This window comes from Xenopus laevis, chromosome 2L, assembly GCF_017654675.1.
Source record: "Xenopus laevis strain J_2021 chromosome 2L, Xenopus_laevis_v10.1, whole genome shotgun sequence".
Lineage (NCBI taxonomy): Eukaryota > Metazoa > Chordata > Amphibia > Anura > Pipidae > Xenopus > Xenopus laevis.
In genome coordinates, this window is record NC_054373.1 from 180,453,786 (window position 1) to 180,470,486 (window position 16,701).

The window sequence follows — 16,701 nt, forward strand, 5'->3', positions numbered from 1 at the left end:
GGTTGCCAACTTGCCACTTCACCCCTTTAAAACCAAACACATATGGAATTCACATCCTGCCTGGGTAATTAGCAATTCATTTAGATGCATGATGCATGGCTGCAAATAAACCAGCTTCTAAATGAATTGCTAATTACTAATTAGCCAGGCAGGCTGTGGAGTCCATATGTGTTTGGGTTTAAAGGGGTGAAGTGACAACCCTCTCCCTGTCCCATACTTCCCATCCTTATAGATGTCCCTGTTAGGGATGTCGCGGACTGTCGCGCGACGTTCGCCAATTTGGGTTCGCCTTAGCTTGCGCTTATTTTTGACCTCTCACCCCAGACCAGCAGATACATGGCAGCCAATCAGGAAGCTCTCCCTCCTGGACCACCCCCACACCCCCTGGACCACTCCCCTTCCATATATAAACTGAAGCCCTGCAGCGTTTTTTCATTCTGCCTGTGTGTGCTTGGAAGAGCTAGTGTAGGGAGAGAGCTGTTAGTGATTTGAGGGACAGTTGATAGTAACTTTGCTGGCTAGTAATCTACTTGATACTGCTCTGTATTGTAGGGACAGAACTCTGCAGGGATTTGAGGGACATTTTAGGTTAGGTAGCTTTGCTAGCTAGTAATCTACCTTCTACTGCAGTGCTCTGTATGTAGCTGCTGTGGGCAGCTGTCCTGCTGCTGATCTCTCATCTGCTGACTGCTGCCTGTAACCCAATAGTCCTTGTAAGGACTGCTTTTATTTTCTTTTTTGTTTTTTTTACTTTGCTACTGTAAGAGCCCAGTGCTATTAGTCTAGCTGTGTTGGGGAGTGGGACTGGTGTGCTGCTCCTAGTAGTTCACCACCACCAGCACCAACCAGAGTCAAAATTGTTACAAAGTATCTTATTTGCACCTGTTAGCTGTTCAGAGCTCTCTGCCAAAAGCTAATTAAGTTAGAAACTGTTTTTTTTCTGGCTGTTCAGTTCAGAGAAAAGAGGGACTGGTGTGCTGCTCCTCCTAGTAGTTCACCACTACCAGCACCAACCAGAGTCAAAATTGTTACAAAGTATCTTATTTGCACCTGTTAGCTGTTCTGAGCTCTCTGCCAAAAGCTAATTAAGTTAGAAACTGTTTTTTTTCTGGCTGTTCAGTGCAGAGAAAAGAGGGACTTTCCAGTACAAAAGAGGGACAGGGGGTTGAGTGGTCAAAAGAGGGACAGTTGGGAGGTATGCAAGTGCCACCTAGCTGTGTGAGCTTTTTCACATTCTGTCTAAATAACAATAATAATTCCGTGTCCGTAAACATCACCTGAGTGATGTTTTTACAGCAGCAATAATATATTCTGTATCCACTACTGTACACGTTGCCCTTGCAGGCATTGTTTGCCCAGTCTTTAACCAAGTGCCACCTAGCTGTGTGAGCTTTTTCACATTCCGTGTCCAGAAACATCACCTGAGTGACGTAGTGTGATTTCTGCCCTTTACAGCACAAAACGCAGCGCTGTGTCAACAATGTATTTTTCAGATACATTTTTGCCCTTGATCCCCCTCTGGCATGCCACTGTCCAGGTCGTTGCACCCTTTAAACAACTTTAAAATCATTTTTCTGGCCAGAAATGTCTTTTCTAGCTTTTAAAATTCGCCTTCCCATTGAAGTCTATGGGGTTTGCGACGTTCGGGAACCGTTCGCATTTTTGACGCAAGTTCGCGAATATGTTCGCAAACATTTTTTCCGCCGTTCGCTACATCCCTAGTCCCTGTCCCATACTTCCCATCCTTGTAGATGTCCCTGTCCCATACTTCCCATCCTTATAGATATCACTGGCCCATATTTCCCATCCTTATTGATGTCCTTGTCCCATACTTCCCATCCTTGTAGATGTCCCTGTCCCATACTTCCCATCCTTATAGATATCACTGTCCCATACTTCCCATCCTTATAGATGTCCCTGTCCCATTCTTCCCATCCTTGTAGATGTGCCTGTCCCATACTTCCCATCCTTATAGATGTCCCTGTCCAATTCTTCCCATCCTTATAGATGTCCCTGTCCCATACTTCCCATCCTTATAGATGTCCCGGTCCCATTCTTCCCATCCTTGTAGATGTCCCTGTCCCATACTTCCCATCCTTATAGATGTCCCTGTCCCATTCTTCCCATCCTTGTAGATGTCCCTGTCCCATTCTTCCCATCCTTGTAGATGGGAGTTATCCTGTAATTACAACACATACCTCAGCCTGTATAATGTGTACTGTACAAATGCAGTATTATATAAACTAAAATTATGTATTAACTTGTCAGTCGGGAGCTTTCCTGGTATCCCTGGGGGCAAGTCACTTGGCTTGGCAACCTTGCTTAGTAGCAGTTGTAATTGTCTTCAGCCATTGGGATCCGTGACCTAGTAATTTTACTTTAACATTTAACACAAAGTGTAACAGGCATCATTCTGATCTATTGTCCCTAGCTGTCCATCTTTCACTACTGTATACAATAGAGGAGTCTGAGTTCCCAGGCTCACTTCATAGCTGCACTAATGGCTCAGCTCAATCTAGTCAGTGGCTGACTCAGGATATGATTCATAAAGGTTTAATGAAAATGAATGTAAACAAGGCTCCAGGGCCTGATGGCATACACCCCTTCTTCTAAGAGAGCTTAGTTGAGTTTTAGACCAGCCCCTATTTCTGATTTTCTCAGATTCGCTTTCATCTGGTATGGTGCCTATGGATTGGAGAAAAGATGATGTTATTCCAATATTTAAAAAGGGATTACGATCTCAGCCTAGCAATTATAGGCCAGTAAGTTTGACATCTGTGGTGGGCAAATTATTTGAAGGCTTGTTAAGGGATCACATTCAAAATGTTGTCCTAGTGAATGGCATTATGAGCAGCAATCAGCATGGCTTTATGAAGGATAGGTCATATCAGACGAATTTGATTGCTTTTTATGATGAGGTAAGTAAGATGCTGGATAGTGGCAGAGGCAGTGATCTATTTGGATTTTGCCAAAGCATTTGATACTGTGCCCCACAAACGACTGCTTTCTAAACTAAGGTCTGTTGGGCTTAATGAAGTCATTTGCACGTGGATAGGAAACTGGCTACAGGATCGGGTACAGAGGGTGGTTGTTAATGGGACATTCTCTACTTGGAGTAAGGTTCTTAGTGGGGTCCCCCAGGGCTCAGTATTGGGTCCACTTTTATTTAACTTGTTCATTAATGACTTAGGGGAGGGTGTTGTAAGTAATGTATCAGTGTTTGCAGATGACACAAAACTATCAGCCCAATTAATTCCATCCAGTATTTGGCACTTGCAACAGGATCTTGACAAACTGGCAATCTGGGCAGCTAAGTGGCAAATGTAAAGTCAGGCACCTGGGATGTAAAAATATCCACTTATACCCTTAATGGGACTGCACTAGGCAAATCCATAATGGAGACTGAGCTTGGAGTCCTTGTAAATGACAAACTTGTCTGTAGCAAGCAATGCCAGTCAGCAGCATCAAGGGCAAATAAGGTCTTGAGCTGTATTAAATGGGGCAGAGAGTCACGGGAGGAGGGGGTCATTCTTCCACTGTATAGAGCACTTGTAAGGCCCCATCTAGAATATACCGTACAGTTTTGGTCTCCATCACTCAAACAGGACATTATTGTATTAGAGAGGGTACAGAGAAGGGCAACTAAGCTGGTAAAGGGAAAATCTTAGCTATGGGGAAAGACTGGCCAAATTGGGGATGTTCACACTGGAGAAGAGGCGCTTAAGGGGTGATATGATAACTATGTATAAATAATAAGGGGATTATATAATAATCTCTCTAATGTTTTATTTACCAGTAGGTCTTTCCAGCTGACACAAGGTCACCCATTCCGATTAGAAGAAAAGAGGTTCTGCCTAAATATTGGGAAGGAGTTTGTTACAGTGAGAGCTGTGAAGATGTGGAATTGTCTCCCTGAATCAGTGGTACAGGCTGATACATTAGATAGGTATAAGAAGGGGTTGGATGGTGTTTAGCAAGTGAGGGAATACAGGGATATGGGAGATAGCTCATAGTACAAGTTGATCCAGGGACTGGTCCCATTGCATCTGGAAGTCAGTCAGGAATTTTTTCCCCTCTGAGGCAAATGGAAGAGGCTTCAGATGGGTTTTTTTTTACTTCCTCTGGATCAACTGGCAGTTAGGCAGATTAAGAAAAAAAAACCTAAAAGGTTGAACTTGATGGCCGTGTGTCTTTTTTCAACCTTATTTACTATGTTACTATGTTACTGTTATCATCTTGTACAGTCATTATCTTGCCCTAGTGCCGCTCTCTTGTTCTTCGTCTGGCTTTGCTATACTCACATTATGCTTCCTATCTAAAACTGATTCTCAGTAGTGCTCCAGTATACAGTATGTGGGGCCCTTAGATATGACAACTGAACTAAATTCTAAACTTTATTTTGTGAGTATAACCTGTGACTTTTGTCACTTATGTACTTATGTCCCATCTAATAGCAATCACCAGGAGTGTTGGGAATGTCTTCTATCTCATTAGAAGAACAACATTGTCTTTTTCCTCCAGTATTTAATCAGACTCTTTCTGATCTCTGACACCTTCAATCCATATATAAAGGGGTTTAAGGAGGCTGGGACTATTAGGTTCAGTGCAGTGAACAGATTCTTAACATCTATTGAAATAGTTGTTTCCATTCTGTACACAGTTGATGATGACAGAGCACTCATATAGGCCAATATTCCCACCAGCAAGTGTGTCCCACAGGCGTTTAGAGCTTTGTGTTGGGATTTCCCAGTAGCTGTTTTCATAGCTGTGTAGAGTATGTTTGAGTAGGAAATCAAGAGTAGGCTAAAATCAAGCACAATCACAAAAATTTGCACAATTAACCCAGCAATCTGTGGTCTGGTGGTGTCTCCACATCCAAGACTGAGAAGCGCCATGTTTTCACATGCAAAGTTCAGGATGATGTTGGACTTGCAGAATTGGACCTTAGAAGTTAATATGATCAATGGGCAAATAAGGAGGCAATTTCGAATTAATACAATGACCATTAGCCAGGCCAGTAAACTCTTTGTCATGATGTTATGATAACGCAGTGGCCTACAGATTGCTATGTATCTGTCTAAGGACATTATTAGGATCACACCAGATTCGCAAACTGAAAAGAAGTAGATAAAAAACATCTGCAGAAGACAGCCGGTCAGGGAAACTTGGTTGAGACAAAATAACAAGTCTAGGAAGAATTTTGGCAAAATGGCAGTAGTAATGGTCATATTAATTGCAAAGAGTAGTAAGATGAGCAAATACATGGGCGAATTGAGGGTTTTCTCAGTGTAAATCAGGAAGACAATGAGAGAATTCCCACTCAGGATAACTAAATACATGGAAAAGAATGGGATTGCCAGGAGAGGTCTCCATTGAGATATCCCAGGGAAACCCAAAAGAGTAAAGTCAGTGAAGGAGAAAAAAAATGACTGGTTGGAGATTCCTGGTTCCATGTTTGCGTTTATAGGTTTAGTCAAGTCTGTGTCCATACGGGATCTGTAAGGTTAGAAAATAGAATGAGATTTTGTTAAGATTACAATGAATGTTCTGTAGAGATACAACTGATAAATAAGGGCCTGGGTAATGATCACTTTAGAAGTTACTAAAGATAAAAGTTTGTTTATAGATGATTTATAGATGATTAGTCCAAATACTACTTATTACTAGTTACCGGCAAAGTGCGGGGGTTCCAAAAATTTGGGACTGGCCCCCTAGTGAGGGGGGTCCCAAACTGAAGGCCATTTAGGCCTACTTACAATCCTAGATACTCCTGGAAGCCACAAGGTTAGTTAGGGTGAGTTGAGAATTGGACACTAAGAGGGTTTATCTCATATTTTATTTAAAAAAACCTTAACTAAACTCCCATGCCCAATTTATCAATATTAAATTCTATTCAATTGGGTTGTGGAAAAACTCGGTAAAATCAAGCAAAACCCGAATCATTCACATTTTTCTGGCTTTTTCCCGAATTGCTCAAATTTTTTGGCCTTATTTCCCAAATTGCTCACATTTTTCACATTTTTGCCTGAAAACCCAGAAAAACTTGGATTTTCACGCTGAACCCAGTGCAGACCACGAAAACTTCAAATTGAGTTAGGTGCCTCTCCCATTGACTTATACAGGACCTCAACAGGTCTGAGATGGTGAATTTTCAGATTCTGGCTTTTTACAGCATCGGGGAAAAATAAATCTAAAAAAATTCGCATTTTTTAATGAAAATTAGCAGGGTGACTGTTATCCCAATGTTTCTATATATCTGTAACCTTGTTATGAGCTAAGGGGGCCAGTCTGAAGGTCAGTTAGGGGGAGATTTCGGGTGAGAACTTATTTGTACCCTAGGTACCCCTGGAACTATAGCAGGGTGACTGTTACCCCAATGTTTCTATATATCTGTAACCTTGTTATGAGCTAAGGGGGCCCAGTCTGAAGGTCAGTTAGGGGGAGATTTGGGGTAAGTGCTTATTTGTGCCCTGGGTACCCCTGGAACTATAGCAGGGTGACACCCCAATGTTTCTATATATCTGTAACCTTGTTATGAGCTAAGGGGGCCCAGTCTGAAGGTCAGTTAGGGGAAGATTTGGGGTGAGTGATTATTTGTGCCCTGGGTACCCCTGGAACTATAGCAGGGTGATTGTTACCCCAATGTTTCTATATATCTGTAACCTTGTTATGAGCTAAGGGGGCCCAGTCTGAAGGCCAGTTAGGGGGAGATTTGGGGTGAGTGCTTATTTGTGCCCTGGGTACCCCTGGAACTATAGCAGGGTGACTGTTACCCCAATTTAATTATTTGGGAACAGTTGCCCTTTTATCAAAATGAACCAAAAAAATAGATTGAGAATAGACAACAAAAAACAAACAAAAATGGCTAATATACTGTAGTATTTCAAGGCTCTGTAGAACACCTTTATGTGAGTTCACGCTTATTAGGAAGTGTTCTTTCGCCTTCAATCCTAAAGCTGCACACCTTTGATATACAGCATGCCAGGCAAACACTAGATGGGCTCCAGTGGTTCATGTACATCTAAAAAGTATTATTTTTTACATGACCCCTTGAGAGGATACAACTGGATCACTGGATCACTTACCCCAGATACTAACCCACCTAAGCAGCTCTTTAAATTACCTTGACGATCTTGTGCTCCACAGTAACTAGGACAGTTTCTGGCACAAGGGAAGTTTTTGATACTTGCAGCAACAAACCACCAGGGGCACAGATGGGTCTGGCACTGAGGAATTGGGCAATTTCATCAAGAAGGAGGATTCCAAGGCAGAACAGAGTGGCCACATTATTTATATCAAGTAGGACCATGAAACCTATGACCTTTCATCTTTATTTGCAGTAACACCCAGATGGCCACAAGTTGGGCGCTGACATTTATTGTCCCTATCCTGTTTTATGGTTTTATCTCATCCAACTGTCAAGGTCTTGTGTTTCTATTTCCATCATGCTCTACTGTCACTATCATGCCAACTATTACAATCTTGGCCTGCCATCCTATTCCACTGCTGTTACCATCATGCCATTCAGTTGCCATTAACGACTATTTCTATCTTGTCCTAGAGTCAACATCTTGTCCTACTGTTGCCACTTTCCCTTCTGTCTCCATCTTGCTCTACTCTCTCCATTTTCCATGTAGGGAACCTGTTGTAAAAAAATGCTTGGGACCTGTGGTTTTCTTTTTTTGCACCCCCCCCCCCAAAAAATCAGCTCTAACTGGACTTACTACAAGCGGGTCTACCTAAACTGAATCAAGTGACTCTTACACATTAATCACTGAACTGGTCCCACCACTTGTGAATAAATATCAATGCATAACTTTGAAGAACATATTTTATTGATAAATATCAGTACTAATGAATTCAACCCTTTTTGAATCAATATTGGTGCCCTCTTTAAATTGCAAAATTGTTTTGTACCAGGTTCCCTAACAAATAAAATCTGGGTTTTATTTTCCTTCGGTACCAAAGTGTCTGGCACACTGAGATATCCTACATTAGAAACTGGGTCTTATACCCACTTTAACTGCCAGCAAGAGGAGCATTAGGAATATCTTCCATCTCATGATGAGAACAAGTTGTTATTTTTTCTCCAGCCTTCAATCAGTCTCTTTCTGATCTCTGAAACTCTCAGTCCATATATCAAGGGGTTTAAGGCACCTGGAATAATTAGGTATAATGCAGTGAAGAGATTCTTAACATCTATAGAAATTATTGTTTCCATCCTGTACACAATGGAAGATGCCAGTCCACTCACATAGACCAACATTGCCACCAGCAAGTGTGTCCCACAGGTGTTTAGAGCTTTGTGTCGGGACTTCCCAGTAGCAGTTTTCATGGCTGTGTAGATTATGGTTGAGTAGGAGATCAAGAGTAGACCAACATCAAGGACATTGACAAGAATTCGCACAATTAACCCTGCAATCTGTGCTTTGGTGGTGTCTCCACATCCAAGACTGAGAAGCGCCATGTTTTCGCATGCAAAGTTCAGGATGATATTCAACCTGCAAAACTGGACCATAGAGGTTAATATGACCAGTGGGCAAATAAGGAGGCAGTTCCGAACTATTGTAAAGACTGTGAGCCAGGCCAGTAAGCTCTTTGTCATGATGTTATGATAACGTAATGGCCTACAGATTGCTACGTATCTGTCTAAGGACATTAATAGGATCACACCAGATTCACATACTGACATGAAGTAGATAAAAAACATCTGCAGAAGACAGCCAGTCAGGGAAACTTGGTTGAATTGAAATAACAAGTCTAGGAGGAATTTTGGCAATATGGCAGTAGAAATGGAGATGTTAATGGAAAAGAGCAAAGAGATGAGCAAATACATGGGGGAATGGAGAGACTTCTTAACGCAGATGAGGCAGATGATGAGAGAATTCCCAATCAGGATAACTAAGTACACTGAAAAGAATGGGATTGCCAGGAGGGGCCTCCATCGAGATATGCCAGGGAAACCCAAGAGAGTAAAGTCAGTGTAGGAGAGAATGAATGACTGGTTGGAGATTCCTGGTTCCATATTTTGGTTTATAGGTTTATATATTTTGTTTAGTGGGTCAGTGTTCATAAGGGATCTGCAGGGCAAGAAAATAGCATGAGATTTTGTTATGATCACAATAAGTATTTTGTTGAGATACTACTAAAGTAAGGACCTGACATTTCTGGGTGAGCTTTTGATAACAACTGTGGAGGATAATAGTATGTGTGGCCATAATTGAAAGTTTAACAAATTGTCTCTAATTAAAGTTTAGCTCCATATACATTAGTCATGGACGCTATTCCAGATCTTCTCATTAAGTTTGGGCACCATTATTTTCCCCTTCTCGAACGCACTATAAAAATGGCATCCATATACCATAAGGGTTGATTTGTATAGACTAGATACCAGTTTCTTAATAATAGAAGTGTGGAGTATTTGTTCATATGCTATAGACTGGTCTTGATTCACGTTCCTCAATTGTAGATATTGCAGTGGATCTACTACTGTCACTTTGTAGATTTACATTTGCCATCCCTAAAATAAAATATAGAAACTCTGTTAGCTAAACCAGTTAAAGCAAATTGATTCTTCCCCATTTAAATAATGAAAGATTTTTTTCAAATATTTCAATCTGCCCCAATATCTTTATTCCTTTCTCCATCTCAAGGGATCTATTTGATACTGATTAAAAAACACATTTTGGTCAATTGGCAAAATAAATGATTTGTCCCAATAAATCCCAAGACCTGAACAGTTGCCCAGAGTTTGCTATTTGTAATGATATTTCTGGGTTTCACAGAAAAAGTAGAATTTCATCTGCATATAATGGAATAATGTGTCTTCTACGCTCTTATACTGCAGACCAATCATTTCATTAGATTTCCTCATAACTTCTGCTAATGGTTCCACCAATGCAAACAGTGAAGTTATGGGTTTCTCAAGAGTCAACCAAATTTGTACCCAACCTTTGAAGTGCTAGATTACTTAAATAGCTATTAAAGGCTTCCTCTGGAACATTTACAATGGATGTATACAAGTCAATGTACAACATGTCTATAGTGATCTTTCCCGATGGGGTAGTCATCCCCACTTTTAAAGCTGATGGTACATTTGACCAAGCTATGTAAAGTGAAGTTTTAACTTCTTCTGTCCCCAAGTTCAAAGGATTGATGACCTTTAATGATGAGCTCCTTTTTTAATATGATCTGACCAATTTTAAGGTTCCTTCTTGCCTTCCTAAACTTAGCATTCATTCTGGTTTTTTTTTCCTTCGACTTCAGTCCTTCATCTTTTTTAGTCACTATGATTGAGCTGATGAAGATTCCCCTAATGACTGCCTTGGATGATACCAACAAATCAATTTGATTGTCCTTCCTCATTTTACTTCCAATACAAAGACTACTTCTATTTATTATTCTCAAACACATTTTCCACCAATGGGTTGATCAAAAATCTGGATTTTCCAGTGCCTTATTTCAACCAAAGCCATGTTTTTACCCATTGACTTGATCTTGATATGTTTATGTAAATCTAATACTGAATTCATATCTCCAATGAAACATATTGGGACTGGAGCTAAGGAAACTGAGAATGGTGCGGGCATATAGAAGTCTGTTAAAATACCAGATTTTACACAGATACTGTAATTTACATGAACAGTATCTGTGAGGCTACATGGTGGTCTAGTGGGAAGGCAGGGACAGGCGCAAATAACGCAATCGAGCCACTTCCGGGTTTGATGCGTGCGATGTGTCTGATGTCATCGCATTTTGTTCAAATATTTAACGGGCCCACAGGAAATAACTCACTGCCCAACATAGGTCAATGTTCCAAAGTTTCTGGGTGTGTTATTCCTGTCTATACCTATTATTGACCACTGCCTGCCCTTGATCCTTGCTGTTCTTCTGCCTGTACCAACCTCTGCCTGTTCTTCGACCATTCTATCAGATCTTGTTACTGTACCACGTTGCTGATTGGTTTGACCTCAGCCTGTGTTCTTGACTACTCCTCTGACTATTGATTCTGCACTGCACTATTAGATTGGTATTGACCTTGACCTGTCCCTCAACTATGCTTCCTGTTTCCCGTCCTTCTCTACATGTTCGGTTCCATTGTCTGCTTGTGATGTCATGGGGCAGGGCTATGATGTGGCAACCAGTGATTGCCTGATAGTTCTGCCCCGGCAGGAAGTTTTGACCCAGACAGCTCTTCCATAAAACGGGCTGTACAGGTCCAAACCAGACAGGTGGCAAACCTATAAGAAGCCTTTGGAATTTGGATCAAATCACATTCCAACTTGAATCCCCAAGCCCAGGGCACGGCCCAGGAAGCCCATGCATGAACTGAGGATGAGTAGCGACAAAATAACAATATTATCCCCAGCAATGATTCTCCCATGATGCACTTTGATTGGATAATTTAACATCTACCCAAGCTGATACACCCTGCTTTTATTTACAATTATCTGAGCCACATAACAACTTGTTCCACATATAAATGTTTTTTATAGTAGAGCAGAGCATGGGCTACACTGAACCCTCTTTCAGCAGGATAGGCCTTCTCTAAGGGGAAGGAGCACATAAGGGGGTTGCTGAACTACACCTCTATACTGCCAAAGATGTAAAATAAAGAAAAATAGATGTCAGAGGTTCTTTGCAAACAACAAACTCAAAAGGCTTTATTCAATATAGAGCGCAACAGGGATAGAACAAAAACCCGATTCCTTTGTCAATACTGTGGTCCCTTCACTACAGGCAGCAGAGCCTGGGGGAGAGCTACTCCCTTCTATCCTTCTTGGTGGAGCTCAAAGTTGCTCTTACTAACTAATACTTACTCTCCCCATAGAGTGCTATAACTGACTATCCTAAACACTAGCTAAACCTCATTCATGGTGTCCCTGTACCCAGACTTCTCTAAAAGGGTTGTCCCTTTAGGGCCTAACACTTCTGGGGCCTTGTTCTCTTCAGGCTCAATGGAACATCCACCCAGATCAACTGCTGCAGCCAAAGAGGAAGGACCTTCCCCTGCAAAGCTCTATGTTACATTGATGCAGGACATGGTCATCAACCTACGGACCAATGAAGTGGGGATGTAAACAAGTACAACTGGTAACACTGGTACAACCCAGCAACAAGGAAATGAGGCACTGGTAGGGGCATGAAGCTGCAAGGGCCATTAGACCTATGGACCCCTATATAAATATCTGCACATATTGTAAGAATAAAACCACTTACCAAAATGCAAACAAACCCAACTCATACCCAGGTTTGATTTTCCTGATCTTCAGTCCAGATACCAAGGCAGGTCCAATAGGAAAATAAGGCATACAGGGGAGTAGGTAGAATATAAAATATCGGCAAATCCCAATTCTATACATCTCCTGCCCCTCCTTTGTTAAAAGGAAACCCACAATCATTGGACAGTTTGAGGCCTATATATCAAATTCAAATTTGAGGCATTTTAGTTGTTTGAACCCAACCGAAAGCACAAATGTCTTCTTTTTAATTTTGTATTAAAAGATCCGAATATGAAAAGCATGAACTAATAAAAGAGCAGAATGAATTCAAATAAGAAGATGAAAACCTTGAAATACGTGATAAATAGTAACTATTTTGTGTTTCAAAACAATTCTTCACATGCAAGGTTTTTTGTGCTAAAAAGCTTGAATTGTGAAAAAATTTAAAGAAATCAACCCCATTATTTCATAAGCTTTCCCTAACAGTCCGGCATGGGATTTGACTGTTACAAAGTCTATGTGGGTCATAAACTCAGCAGCAGAATAATAGACAGAATTTGCATTAATTGTGTATAATAAGCCCCGAGCACAATGGTGTTTATGTGAGAGTAACAAGCCAAGCACATAAACTGTATGTTATAGATAAAATCCTATATACCAGCAGCCTCGGGTTGGGATTTCACTGCAGATCATTTCAGGCCTGTAGGAAAAACTTTCCATTCACCTTGAGCCTCAGTCTTAGAGGGAGAATCTGATTATATTTAAATTTATATTTAATTTCCCTCAGTTTCTGTTTCTCTGTGTCGCTCTGTAACTCACTTAATGGAGAAATCCAGGTACAAAACCATTTTTAAATGGGCAGGTCCTACACAAATCAACATTTCTGTCCTCGAAATGGAGTCGTTTTATAAAGATTGTGGGTGCGGGTCCCCTGGAAGTTGGGTGCTCTAGCGACTAGGAACTGGGGAGAGAAGAATCTTTTCTGTTGTCGCCATTCTTTGTTCTTCCTCTAAGGGCAGAGGCACATGCTCAGATTCCGAAGTTGCCCAAAGTTGTCTCCGGAGGAAACTTTGAGCGACTTTAGAAAAAGAAGCGATCCGAGTGCTATCCAATTCTAGCTGGCGGGTAGGCAGGGGAATGCAGTTTGGGGGAGATTAGTTGCCCGAAGAAGAGACGACTAGTCGCCAGGCAACTAATTCTCCCCGAATCTGAGCGTGCATCTCTGCCATAAAGATACTTTTATTCTCTTTTAAAATTATGAGATCATCCTGTAATTCCTCAAACTTTGCAGCAGAGTCTCTACTAGAGATGTTGTTGCAGTTTGTGTGTAACTAGATCATTCTGACCCCAAATCTGCTTCTTCCTTTGTTTATTCATTTATTTCCTGGTATTTATATAGTACCACCAACACATCTATTCAGCACTGTACAGAGATTATACATTTATTCCCATCAGTTCCTGCCCCAGTGAATTTACAATCAAAGGCCTCTATCACATTCCCATCAGTTCCTGTCCCAGTTAGCTAACAATCTAAGGCCCCTATACAATTCCGATCAGTCCCTGCCCCAGGGAGCTTACAAACCAAGGTCCCTATTCCATTTGCATCAGTTTCTGTCCCAGTGAGCTTACAATCTACAGCCCATATTCCATTCCCATCAGTCCCTGCCCCAGTGAGGTTACAATCTAAGATCCCTATCCCATTCCCATCAGTCCCTGTCCCAGTGAGCTTACATTCTAAGGTCCCTATCACACTCCCATCAGTACCTGCCCCAGTGATCTTACAATCTAAGCTCCCTATCATATTCCCATCAGTCACTGCCCCAGTGAGCTTACAATCTAAGGTCCCTATAACATTCCCATCAGTCGCTGCCCCAGTGAGTTTACAATCTAAGGTCCCTATCACATTCCCATCATTCCCTGCCCCAGTGAGCTTACAATCTAAGGTCTCTATCGCATTCCCATCAGTCCATGCCCCAGTGAGCTTACAATCCATGGTCCCTATCACACTCCCATCAGTCTCTGACACTGATCAGACACTGATCCAGTAGAAGTGTTATATTTTGCAGTTACCTTTACATTCTTTTTCTATTGTCTATACTGATGTTGAACCAGTTTACACTGTTGAACCAGTGTAGTAGTAATATTCAGCATTTCTCCAGCCATTGTAATTGCAGCAATGATTTTCATGCTTTTTCGCAGGTCTGTTAATCACATGCAAGGCATTGTGGGAAACGGAATAGTAGAACTGCCTGCTGCAACATAGTTTTAAGAGTTGGGACCAGTAGTGCAGAGAACATAAAGGGACAGACAGACATTGCTTTCAATAGCATTTACATTACACATAACTAATATTCCCAGTGAGAATGAGGAATGAATAGATATTATATATTGTTTCATTATATTCAATATTCTGTTTCAGTATTTGGGAGCAGTTCCCCTTTAATGTGCCATAAGACAGAAGGAGGATATAGTGGGTTGTACTGAGCACTTACCTGTCCCAGGTTCCCCTGATCACTGATCTCTCTCCCTGACTGTATTTATTCATCTCAGGGCGGCCCCAGTGGATACACAGACATTTATATCCACTATTAGTAGGGACATGGGAGTCACACAGTGAGTAATTAGACACAGCACAGGGACCTAAGGAGCAGAGACATACACTTGTAGGGGACTGTTTAAGTTACCCTTTATTCAGGCAGCTTCCTAAGGTTTTGGCCAGCTAAGTGGTGCTAAGCTAAATTAGAATTTTGGCAAGCCAAGTGAGAGCCTTAATTATAGATGGGATTCTAGGAAGCTGTGCGTTTCCCTGTGTTAAAGTATCCTCCCTGCTGTTCAGGAACTGGCCAGTAGATGTCACTGTTATAAAGTATAGAAGCTGAAGTGCATGCTCTTTACCTCTTTCTGGACTCCAGGTAAATGTTTAAAGGTTAAGTAAACCTTTGAAATAAGCAAATGTAAAATCAATAAAGGTGTCATTCTAAGCAATTGTGTAATGTACATTCATTATTTATATGAAGTTGTTGAGGAGAAACATATTTAGGAGTTGGCCTAGTTATCTAAGCAGCCTAAAGCTCCACTGAGGAGATTTAGTAAGGATTAGAGTTCTGGGTTCAGTACTGGCCAGGGACCAAGTGTACAGACCTAGTAGTGATGTCACGAAAAATTCAACCTGCACTCCACCCTAATCCGCAACAACTTAACTGGTATATGACTCTAACCTGAAAAATGTTGCCATTGTAGGACCCACACCCAACCCATGTCCTCTAGCTCTGTATGTTACTTCTGTGTGCACCACAGGTTCCAAGACAAGGAATCTTGGATGTACTGACCTTCACCCAACCCTATCCCGCAATGGTTAGTCAAATTTCAACCCAAAACCACCCAACCGGTGGTCAACTAGTGGGTCGCTGCTGGTTTTGGGTCAGCCTACACATCACTAAGACCTAGGGACTTCAGTAACTCACCTAGGTTCCACTTTAGGAGAATCCTGAAAGCTGGAGGTGACACCTCTGAGCTGAGGTACAAGTTGGGCAAGTTGGCCACTCATGGTCAGGCCTCCCTAAAGAGCAGTGATTTCTCTGCCAGCGGCTGCATGGGATGCTGGGAGTTGTAGTGCATCCAGGTTAACCATTTTGAACATATAACAGTAATGAAAGAAATATCATGAAAGGGAAATAGTGACATTTAAATTTCCAATCAGCTCACACTGACCCATTGATTAACTCTATGACTGCTGAACTGGGGTTTATCAAAGACCCTCACTTAACTGACAGTTCTGTTGAGTACATATGGGCACCCGGGAACTTCAGATTCAGTAGACGCTGCCAGGGTCAGATTTTCATTGAGGCTTCAGGATGCTCCCTAAAAACCCCAAAAGATACTGTCTGGGCTGTGCTTGCTGTTGTACAGCATGGGGAGCTCTTCCAAGACATATTTAGCCTGAACCCCAAGAAGAAAGACGTACAGGGGCTGAAGAAGCCCGGATATGTGGCAAGGCCACAATGGCCCGGGCCTAGGTCGGCAGAAATTCAGGGGCAGCATTTCGCATATTCAAGATATGCACATATACGCGCACGCACAAGGGGAGGGGGATGCGGATGGGGAGAGAGCTGCTGAGGGGGAAGCAAAAGCTGAAGGGGAAGCAGAAGGGGAAGTGGACAGGGAGGGGAGAGAGACACTGAGGGGGAAGGGGAGAGAGACGCGGAAGCGGATGGGGGAGGCGGAGGGGAAGGGGAGAGAGACGCTGGGGGGGAAGCAGAACGGGAGGACAGGGAGGAGGACAGGGGAGAGAGACATGGATGTGGAGGGGGAAGCAGAAGGGGATGTGGACGGAGAGGGGGAGATGAGCAGAGACAGCCTCGGGGCACCCTGTTTGTAAATACGGGCCTGGGCAGAACAAAGTTCTCTGTAACTGTTGAGTGAAATTGAGGAGGTGTAAGGTGTAGATATCAGTATATTGAAGGTAATTACACAGTTTGTG

General features: G+C 42.1%; 2 protein-coding genes across 2 annotated transcripts; both read right to left on the reverse strand.

Moving 5' to 3' along the window:
* Window positions 1–4,375: 4,375 nt before the first annotated feature.
* LOC108708777 (olfactory receptor 52L1) lies at window positions 4,376–5,453 on the reverse strand. Its single transcript, XM_018247814.2, has one exon. The coding sequence runs from the start codon at window positions 5,451–5,453 to the stop codon at window positions 4,491–4,493; it is 963 nt and encodes a 320-aa protein (XP_018103303.2). The 3' UTR covers window positions 4,376–4,490.
* A 2,606-nt stretch (window positions 5,454–8,059) lies between these two features.
* LOC108707595 (olfactory receptor 52L1-like) lies at window positions 8,060–9,025 on the reverse strand. The gene has a single exon (XM_041581212.1). It carries the CDS (start codon window positions 9,023–9,025, stop codon window positions 8,060–8,062), a length of 966 nt encoding a protein of 321 aa, XP_041437146.1.
* Between the last annotated feature and the right edge of the window lie 7,676 nt (window positions 9,026–16,701).

Bases quoted from the DNA above. Each gene is read 5' to 3' on its own strand.
- LOC108708777 (XM_018247814.2), bottom strand. From the start codon at position 5,453: ATGGAACCAGGAATCTCCAACCAGTCATTTTTTTTCTCCTTCACTGAC.
- LOC108707595 (XM_041581212.1), bottom strand. From the start codon at position 9,025: ATGGAACCAGGAATCTCCAACCAGTCATTCATTCTCTCCTACACTGAC.